This window comes from Typopeltis vanoorti, chromosome 15, assembly GCF_054136105.1.
Source record: "Typopeltis vanoorti isolate ZY-2024b chromosome 15, IOZ_Tvanoo_1.0, whole genome shotgun sequence".
NCBI lineage: Eukaryota > Metazoa > Arthropoda > Arachnida > Uropygi > Thelyphonidae > Typopeltis > Typopeltis vanoorti.
Genome location: NC_143563.1, coordinates 9357388 through 9368412, shown reverse-complemented (window position 1 = coordinate 9368412; position 11025 = coordinate 9357388). Strand labels below are relative to the sequence as shown.

At 33.0% G+C, this 11025-nt stretch overlaps 1 protein-coding gene across 1 annotated transcript; it reads left to right on the top strand.

The window, feature by feature from the left end:
- The first annotated feature begins 808 nt into the window (after positions 1 to 808).
- Positions 809 to 1321, top strand: LOC150098350 (KRAB domain-containing protein 2-like). The gene has a single exon (XM_090405167.1). The coding sequence runs from the start codon at positions 809 to 811 to the stop codon at positions 1319 to 1321; it is 513 nt and encodes a 170-aa protein (XP_090261293.1).
- The last annotated feature ends 9704 nt before the right edge of the window (positions 1322 to 11025 follow it).

The following is an 11025-nucleotide window of genomic DNA, read 5'->3' as shown; positions in this document are numbered from 1 at the left end:
GTGATTATCAACACTACAGGAGAGGCAAGGTAAAGAGTAAAGCTGAGGAATATAAAAAATAAAGAATATAAAAACATGGAATATGAAACACAAGCAACTTTTACTGCTTCGAACACACACACACACACATATATATATACATATATATATATATGTCGCAGGGAAATGATGAAAATTGGGATTTGATCAAATCCCTAAGGTATATATATATATGATCAATTTACGGAAGATGTTAAAATTACAACTCTGTGGGGTGATTTCCCTGAAGAATGTAAGTGATTTGATCAAATCCCTTAACTGTTTTAGCGAAAAGATGAAATAATATTGTTTAGATATTAAAAGTATTTATTTAGTAAACCATGCATTATTAAATGTAGAATAGTTAATACAACAATAGTCATTTAAGCTGATATTTTTAAAAACAAAAAGGATATTTTTAGTGAAATTTTAAACATTTTTCGTGGATACATGCTCCCTTCTGGCGTCCGTGCCGGCCAAACATTACGCGAGGAAGGTTGCGCGCATTTTTATTATTGTTTTGTATATTTCGAGTTTTATCAAGTACCTACCGTAGAAAAATGAGTTCAGATATAGAAAAAATCAAACTCTGGCCGAATTTGTATCTGAAGAACAGTTCAATGAAACTGTCAGGACGTTTTTGAACAAGCGGCATGAAAAAGAAAAACCTTTGTGGACTCGCGAAAGGATAGAAGAAGCTGTCACAATCATTGAACAATTTAAATTAGCACCACTACTTAAACTGCAACGGACACATAAACAGTACTATTATGGAAAAAAATAAGATGTTATGGAAGTAGGTACTAAAAAATCTTTGATTTTGAAGAAAAAGTCTGAATTCGATCCAATTGTGAAAATAGTACCAACGGAAAATTTTTACCACATACTTCGGGAAACCCATCAGTCAACTGGCACGGACGGAAGAGATAAAATGCTGTATAGTTTGAAATCGGAAAACCTAATACCTACTTCAGTTGTACTGGAGTTTTTAAAGTTGTGCACGGTATGTCAGTGTAAAAAAAAATTTCCAAACAAAGGAATCGTTGTTTGCCCAATTGTATCTAGCGACTTCAGTCATCGTGGCCAAGTCGATTTAGTTGACTTACAATCGACACCAGATAGAAATTACAAATGGCTATTAAACTACCAGGACCACGCGACGAAATTCAGCTTTCTTCAACCGTTGACTACAAAAAGAGCTGCTGAAGTAGCAATGGAGCTATTAAAACTATTTTTGGAAGTAGGTTGTCCTCGTATACTACAAAGCGACAACGGCCGTGAGTTTACGGCTGCTGTCATATAAGAATTAACAAGCCTGTGGCCAACGTGCAAAATTGTAAATGGTAGGCCTAGACATCCAGCTAGTCAAGGATCTGTTGAGCGATCAAATCAAGATGTTGAAACTATGTTACGTGCTTGGCTAATTGACAATGACACAAAAAATTGGGCTATAGGTTGTTACTTTGTTCAATTCCAAAAGAATTCCTCTTTTCATCGAACCATTAAACGATCACCTGACAAAGCTTTATTTGGAACAGAACCAAAAACAGGACTCCAATCTAGTCATATTTCGAAAGAGTTGCTCGAAAAACTTGTTACTGAAGAGAACATGGATCTACTTCTTAATCAGCAGGACCATGACATTATTTTAACACCAGAAGACTTACCAGCGGCTTCTTTAAAGAACAACAACAACACTTCAACTTCAAAAGATCCATCAGCATCTGAATTAATTGATTACAATGCTTCAACTTCAAATGATCTATTAATAGTTAAATCAACCAACAATAACACTTCAATGTCACACGATCTACCGGCAGCTGATTTACTCACCAAAAAGGCTATAAATTTAGAGGATCTACCAGAAATTGAATCAATTTCTTTATCGACAATAAGATAACTCGAACCAGTTAACAACTCTACTTCAACTCCTGCTTCAACAGTTAAAACATCTGTAGTGTTACTTGCATCAGAAGGGGAAGCAGCTGTCAGCGACAGTAAAGCATGTTGTGTTGTTTGTAGAATGGAATCTACTGGAGCCCATTCATGTGACATTTGTAAAAATCCGGTGCACTCAATATGTGGGAATACAGTAGGAGAAGAAGGATATGGATCGAAAATTCTGTGCTATTTATGCCAAAAAGAAGAGAGCATTAAAGATTAAAGGGAAAATGCTGCAAAACACCTGAAAAGATCAGCTGAAAAAATGAAAGAAGTTTCTTTGAAGAAATTTAAAGACGTGTTAGTGAATTCCACAGTTTTGGTGTATGTACCTAAGGTAGATAGAGGCCCATTAGATGGAAATAACATCGTGGGGATCGTATTAGATATAAAAAATAATTTATACCAAATTGGTACCTCAGTTGGAATTATAAAAGATTGGCTACCTAGAAACGCTCTTCAAATAGCTACTACAACATTTACTGAAACAGTTCCACAGATTAACCTAAGTCTGCGTGAGATTGCAGGAAAATTATCCATATTTGGAGCTCAAGGATTTAAGAAGTGTTCCTGTGAGCAATCCAAATCACAATGTAAAACAAAAAGATGTGCCTGTAAAAAAAGTAACGCACTCTGTAACTTGAGATGCCACAAATCAACAACGTGTTTTAATAAAAACGAATAAACATTATTATTTATTAATTACATTCACGAAAAATGTTTAAAATTTCACTAAAAATATCCTTTTTGTTTTTAAAAATATCAGCTTAAGTACCTATTTCTTTCGTTAATTAGTTTCGAATAAATAACTTGTGTTTCAATGACTATTGTTGTATTAACTATTCTACATTTCATAATGCATGGTTTACTAAATAAATACTTTTAATATCTAAACAATATTATTTCATCTTTTCACTAAAACAGTTAAGGGGTTTGATCAAATCACTAAAACAGTTAAGGGATTTGATCAAATCACTTACTTCCTTCAGGGAAATCACCCCACAGAGTTGTTATTTTAACATCTTCCGTGAAGTGATCATATACCTTAGGGATTTGATCAAATCCCTATTTTCGTCATTTCCCTGCGACATATATAGACTACGCAAACAACTTGAATGTAGAAAAATTATATATCGTTTGAAACTTTTTTAAAATATATAATTATGTCCACATATTTCTGTGAAACGTCTAGTATATAACGTGTTCTGCTGTTTACAGAATGCGGCGTCAGACCTGTTTCATGGAGTCTAATCATTTATGGGATCGCAGGAGGCAACGAAGTTATTCTCAACTCGTGGCCTTGGATGGTAAGTAATGAATTAATATTATTTGTTGAACAGAGAAAATGCTTCTTTCATTTTCGAATTTTGGAAAAAAAAAATGTCTCTGACTTAAGAGCAACACGGAAGCATTAATTACCACAGTAACGTGCTTGAAATCTATCCTTGCTATCTGGTGTCTATTATATTTATCAGTGTGTTTACTTCTGAAAAGTGGGTCATAATCCATCTTGCTCACGATTAGGACCATTTTAAAAACACTGGCCAACAAAAAAAGAATTTTTTTCTGCTGATTATGATCTGATACTTGTTTTTTACTAATTTGGGTGCGCTGATTTCAAATATCAAACCCATTTTTCTCTATCACGTGAGGTTTTTCCTCTATGGCATTTTCTTTTTGCTAATTTGTAAGTTTTTGATAGTTTTTAGAAGGCTGTACTATTTAGAGGATCAAAAGAATCGATTTTTTAATATTATTTTCTGGAAGTATTTACTTTTAAAAATCTGTTCCTAACTTTTTATCAAGAAATTCCCCGAAGATATAGCCTATTATTCAAAGCGGTGCTCAGATCAGAATCGGAGCGCTCACCGCTCTCGCTTGTTAGTAAACGAATAAATGCGTAAGAATCTGCAACGGTACATACTGGCGCTTTGAATGCGAGAGAGGCCGATAACCAACCTAATATATTTAGGTGATGAAAAGTAGGCGATGACAACTGCCTAAAACAAATGAATGCTATATGCGTCAAAGCGGACAAAGAACGATCGAAACCAGTCAATCGTTAATCGATCGTAAAAGTATGATGAGCGCTTATAACGATTCAATAAAGTCTCTGGTTTTTTTGTCTTGTTAATTGCATGTTAGTCGGCAGTGAAGAAAATACATCATGTCTACTACTCGAAATTGTGTCAATAGTGCAGATTCCTTCTGCTACATTTGTGGTAGCTTTACTGTTCCCAGTCAAAGGACAAATATCACTGATTTCGTTAAGAAAGTGTACTTTGCATACTTTGATGTAAAAATTGCAGATCAGGAGAAGTCATGGGATCCAAATAAAATGTGTAAGTCATGTGTAGAAAATTTACGACAGTGGAGCTAGAGAAAACGCGAAAAATTAGCTTTTGGCATTCCAATAAATTAGTTCAGAGTCTTCTGGTTATAATAAGAATAATAAGAAAAAATTTCTATATCCAAATGTCGAATCAGCAATTCGGCCAGTTGCTCATTCCAATGAAATATCCGTGCCAATTTATAAAGGGCTTCCTTTACTTGAGAACGAGCATGATCGGGATATGCTACATGTTCTTGAGGAGCAAGACCCGGATGTTGATTTAGACAATGAAAATGTAATTTCTAGTTCTGGACCGCAACGTTTTACTCAAGCTGAATTGAATGACTTAGCAAGAGATTTGGCTATCAAAGGAATCATCGGAAATGTTAGCTTCAAGATTAAATGAAAAAAACTTACTGGAGCAAGATACGAAGATAACTTTTTATCGTAGCAGGGAAAGTAATCTTGTACAATATATTAAACACGAGTGTGGGTTTGTTTACTGTAACAATGTGTCAGGTTTACTAACTGAAATGAGTGTTGTACAATATAATCCAAATGAGTGGCGTTTATTTATGGACAGTTAAAGCAGAAGTCTCAAGTGTGTCTTACTACACAATGGGTATGTATATGGCTCAATTCCTCTTGGCTATTCAGTCCACTTAAAGGAAACATATGAGGACATTAAAAATGTTCTGAAGTTATTAAAATATACAGACCATAACTGGATCATCTGTGTGGATCTTAAAATGGTAAACTTTTTACTTGGCTTTCAAAGAGGATAAACAAAGTTTCCGTGTTTTCTATGCTTCTGGAATAGTCGAGCTAGAAACCAACACTGGAGTCAGAAACATTGGCCTCTTAGAATATCCTTAAATGTTGGAGAACAGAATGTTATAAATCAACCTTTAATTGACAGAGAAAAAATCATTTTTCCACCTCTACGCATCAAACTAGGTCTTATGAAGCAGTATGTTAAAGCTTTAGGTTTACAAGGTGACTGTTTCCAATACATATGTGAAAATTTTCCACGACTTAGTTATGAAAAAATTAAAACCGGTGTATTTCTTGGACCGCAAATTAGAACTTTAATGAGAGACCCAAATTTCATCAACTCTATTAACGAAATTGAGAAAGAGGCCTGGACTTCATTTACGATGGTTGCGAATAATTTTCTTGGAAACAAAAAAAGCGTGCAATTACAAACATCTAGTGAAAACAATGCTTGAAAATTTCCAGCGCCTAGGATGCAACATGAGCATAAACTTCATTTCCTATACAGTCATCTTGATAGATTTCCCGAGAATTTAGGTGCTGTAAGCGATGAACAAGGCGAAAGATTTCATCAAGACTTAAAAACTATGGAAGATCGATACCAAGGAAGATGGGATTCTCACATGTTGGCCGACTACTGTTGGAGTGTTCAAAGGAATTGCCAATTCAGAACACACAGCAGAAATTGCTACAAACAAAATTTATTCCATGAAACTCATGTGTAAGTAAAATTGTTATTTTTTTTATAAATATTCTTGTAATTTTTAATGAATATTGTTAAGTAGTTATGTATCTAATTATCGGCCTCTCTCACATTCAAAGCGCCAGTACGTACCGTTGAAGGTTCTTACGCATTTATTCGTTTACTAACAAGCGAGAGTGCTGAGCGCTCCAATTCTGATCTGCACACCGCTTTGAATAATAGGCTATATCCTCGGGAATTTTTCGAATTTCTTGATAAAAAGTTGGAAACAGATTTTTAAAAGTACATACTTTCCGAAAATAATATTAAAAAATCGATTTCTTTTATCCTCCAAATAGTACTGCCTTCTAAAAACTATCAAAAACTTACAAATTCGCAAAAGGAAAATGCCATAGAGGAAATACCTGACGTGATAGAGAAAAATGGGTTTGATATTTGAAATCAGCGCACCCAAATTAGTAAAAAACAAGTCTCATATAAAAGTCAGCAAAAATTGTGTTGGACTGTGTTATCAATGTCATACATTTTTCGTGAAAATCTCTCAGCTTCTTCACAACTAATAGAAAAAACTTTACTTCCATCAGCTCCTGTATCATTAAGTATTTGTTCCACATATTCACATTTCAGAATATAACAATCACTGAGGTCCATTTCGTAGTCAACTCTTCTTTGCAAATAGCCGAGGATATCAGACACTTCCTGCATAACTTTTCCCAAGTGGTCCTGGATAAATACATCACAATGTACATGTCTTCTAAAATAATAATCGGTTTCCATCCTTTTAGAGCTATGTGAAGAGTTTTGTCTCGTGCTATTTTCCTGAAGAAAGAAAATATCAATGGCTTTTGTGGCTCACCCATTATTTTACTTTACTTTCCTGGATACAAAATACCACAACACAATACGATAGCTACACAGGATGAATGAATTGCAGTAACTGCAAAGACACTTGACTCGTTAAATTTTTCCATATAGTACTGTTTATCTGACCCTTAACCCTGAACGTTCCTTCCAAAATGAAACTTTCATGCCAGTGGTTCACAGACATGTTTCTACATGCTGTTGGATATGATGTTGATGTGAGATTATCTTACTTTGAGACATCATAGGGTAAATCTTATCTCTGTGGCTCGAAGGGTATTCTATATTATTTGTACTTATTATGTTAAGTATTTTATCCTCAAAAAGTGTTTTTGAAGTTCGACCATGTCACTATTTCTCTCACTGATATGTCCGAAATTGTTGGGATAGGAAAAAAAATGGCATTAGGTGGTGGAAGTGAAAAGGTCATCAAGAGGGTGACAGAGGTCTTCCCTGCAATGCTCCCCAACCCCACCCCACCCCCTAAACCCATCATCCCCCAATTCTCTACACTCTCCTCCAGGAGATGTCTGCTCAGGCTAGTGGAGATGAGGGAGCTCATCATTTGCAGATATTTAGTGATGTCACCTCCTACTGATACTGTAACTTTGGAGGGGAAAAAATAGCATTAGGTGGTGGAAGTGAAAGGGTAGTCAAGAGGGTGACAGAGGTCTTCCCTGCAATACTCCCCTCACCCCACTCTCTATCAGAAGATGTCTGCTCAGGCTAGTGGAGATGAGTGAGCTCATCATTTGCAGATATCTTTTAGTGATGTCACCTCCACCTAATACTGATAAACGTTTGGAGGGAAAAAATAAAAAAATGCGTTTTTTTATTTTTTTTGACTATGAAATGGACCCCAGTGAGTGTTATATTCTGAAATGCCAAGATAGGGAACTAATACTTGATGATACAGGAGCTGATGGAAGTAAAGTTTTTTCTATTAGTTGTGAAGAAGCTGAGAGATTTTCAACAAAAATGTATGGCATTGATAATCATTTACTATTTTTGGAAACTGAATTACCACCAATTCGTATGATGGAGAAAATTATCGCTAATCATTTAAATTCATCAATGGTAAAATTAGACTTTCAAGATTTTCTCCAATTCGATAAAGATTCTTTATTTTGGGACATTTACGAATATTTTTCGAAAACTGTTTGTGTATATTTGGTGGCAAAAGAATACACAGAGTGTTTAGGGAGGCATAGTGTCATTTCCAGACTGACACAATATCAAATGTATGGAAGTGTGGCTACCATGGTATCTGATTTAAAAACTTTTGTATGACCAGTTATTTTGATTTAAGTAATCAAGAAACAGTGAGTAACAAAAATTTTATTCATTGAACTCTTTGGAAAATGTTAAGAGTCTAAACTAAATATTGTGAAATATTTTTAGGTAATTACATGTTTCGAATTTTTCTCAGTGAATGTACTTGTAAATAGTATTTCAGCAAAATAAAATTTGCATTTGTAAACTTAAATGAACAAAGATGTGTACTTTTGTTGTTGTGTTTTTCCACAGTGAATTTTTTACTCAGTTATTCTGATTAGAACTTGATATTGAAATCCACAACTTTATACCATAATGCAATTCCGTTTATTTATTTTAAAAAAATCACTACTGTGAAATTAATGCCAGGAACGGGGGAAAAAGTGTTGAAAACTGATATCCATGTATTGATTATTTTAGAAATTATCTAATGCTACCTATTGACATTGTTTAAGTTATATGAAAACAATTCGTTCACATAATCGAAAATCCGAACTGTTAGAATTTGGTTGTTTTACAGAGATATAGCAAATAATTAACCCAAAAATGTGACCTAAACTGTTAAAATGTGGTATAGAAAAAATATTTGTACTCTCCAGATAACACATATACAAATTTTACCTTTCCCCACACAAAGTAAGATAAAAACACACCAACAGTATATTCAGCAGCATGTGAAAACATGTTGTTGAGTCATCTGTGCAAAAGGTTCATTTTTGAAGGAACGGTCAGGGTAGGGCATGGTAAGTGTAAACAGTACTATAAGAAAATACCATAGAGTCAAGTGACTTTGGACTTAAGGTGATCATTCATCCACTGCAGCTGCTGTTTTGTGTAGTGGTGTTTTATGTTTGATAACGTAAAAATAATGAGTGAGCCACAAAATTCTTTGAAAGTTTCTTTGTGAAAAGTTCTAATTGTTTAGAATTTTGTAACAGAAAGTTAACATATAATATATGATCAGAGCTAATAATTAGTGAAATAATAATAATAATAATAAATAACTACTTATTTATGGGGCCATATGAAGTAATCTAAGAAGAAGAAGAAGATGAAGGAAAACGATTATGAAAAATTGACAGGGTGAAAAATACGAATTTTTAGTTATCATTGGGATAATGGATTGCCAATTTCTTTTGAGTAAGACTTCAAATTTATTTCCTAAAGAAATTTGTATTTCTATTTCTGATGGAAATATTGTAAGATATGTATTGACAAAATCACCTTGTAGTTGGAAAGAATTACCTGAAAGAGTTAAAAACAGAATTCTTGGTTAATAAAATATAACCATCAGCTGAAGTGGGAAATTGGTTCACTATCTCTGCACAAACTAAGAAATTGGATGATAGAATCAACATGCAAATATCAAATATTACTCGCCAAAGGAAGAGAAAAATCAAAAACATTAACGACGTTAATAGGGAGGCATGTTCTTGATTTAAATGAAATTGGATGCCCAAAATGTGAAAACATAATGTGTACTTTTAAATGCTTTTGGAAACATAATGAAAGATTCTGTGCTTTTAATTATTCTTAGAAGTATATGTATTGGCTTAAAAAATAAATATGCAACCCTCAATTTTACTACAGTAATAAATTCCCAACGATCACCAAATGAAAAATTAACTTTCAGATGAGAGTAACATTGTCAAAAACCACATGATGGTAATTCCACAAGCATGGGAAGAACCTTTGATTTATTTTTCAATTTATTTATTTTCTGTATGTTAGATTCAGTAAATATAATTTGTAAATAATATTTCACTCAAATAAAATGTGTAAATTTAAATGAACAAATTGGGTGTCGTTAATGTGTTATACAAATTTAAGTAAGACCATAACATTTTTTTTCTCGTAAAATTTCATGCCATAAACTTTTTTTTAAATCCACTCAATGAAACTGTGTCAACTATTGGAAGCAAAAGGAAATGGGTATTAAATTAATAGGAAGAATTTTAGTGGAGAATATTTCACCTGAAAAGTGACAATTTATTTATTATATATGTAGATACCTGTCTTTTTCACTTTATTTAGTTTTTTTATGTTAGATTCAGTAAATACAATTTGTTAGTAATATTACAGTTAAATAAAAGGTAACATAGAAATTAACAAAGTATATATTACAGAGCTAATATTTATTTGAAATAATAAGAAATAACTATTTATTTGTTGTGCTAGCAAAAGAAATTTCTAGAAGAAAACGCTACCGATGAGTTCAAAACCTTGTTTGTCGCATATCCGTTACTTAAAATTACTAATGCTAAAGAAAAAATAAATAAAATAAATAAATTTCAGTTACAGAAATAGGTTAAGAGCACAAGGAATCGTAGGTAAAATTAATAGTCAATATTGGTTTTAAAAAAAAATAAATGTAAGCATTAATTTACTACAGCAATAATTTCCCACGGGAACAAAGAGTTCCAACCTAAACAAACGATTTCTCACCTATGTACAACAAAATTGACGTCTGGATAAGAGATATTACAGAGCTAATATTAGTTTGAAATATATTCCAGTTTCCTAACTACACAAAATGTAAACAAACAAACAAACAAGCCATCTACTTGAAAACAATAAGTATATAAAATCCTTAATCAGAAATGAATAATTTTATGATATGTGTTATAAGAAGTTTACATTAGAAAAACAGTGGTACTTCCCCGAACTGATAAAACAGCGTAAAACATCAAAAGGAGAATATGAATCATGAAAAAGGTGAATTTGAAGTTACTGCTCGCTGCCCGATATTACTCATGAAAACGCACGACTTAGGATATGTGTGTCACAATGAACGAATAATGTGAATGCTAAAAACATATAGTCACATCAGAAACATCGAATGACACAATGCTAAGGAATTAACAGTATACAAAACGGACAGAAAAATCTAAGGAACCAAAGTCAAATAGCTTTTCAGGTTATTACAGAAATTTCGTTCTTTCAAGATTGTGTTTTTGTGTGTTGTGGTGTGGATAAAAATTCAATTATTTTGGAATATCTATTTGCATTAAGAAGATTCATTCTGGAAAACTGTAAGTAAATTTAAATTATCATTAGAATTTCTAGACTACATACAAAAAAGTTATTGTAACCTTTTAAGTCTCCGTTGATTTTTAAAATA

Bases quoted from the DNA above. Each gene is read 5' to 3' on its own strand.
- LOC150098350 (XM_090405167.1), top strand. From the start codon at position 809: ATGGAAGTAGGTACTAAAAAATCTTTGATTTTGAAGAAAAAGTCTGAA.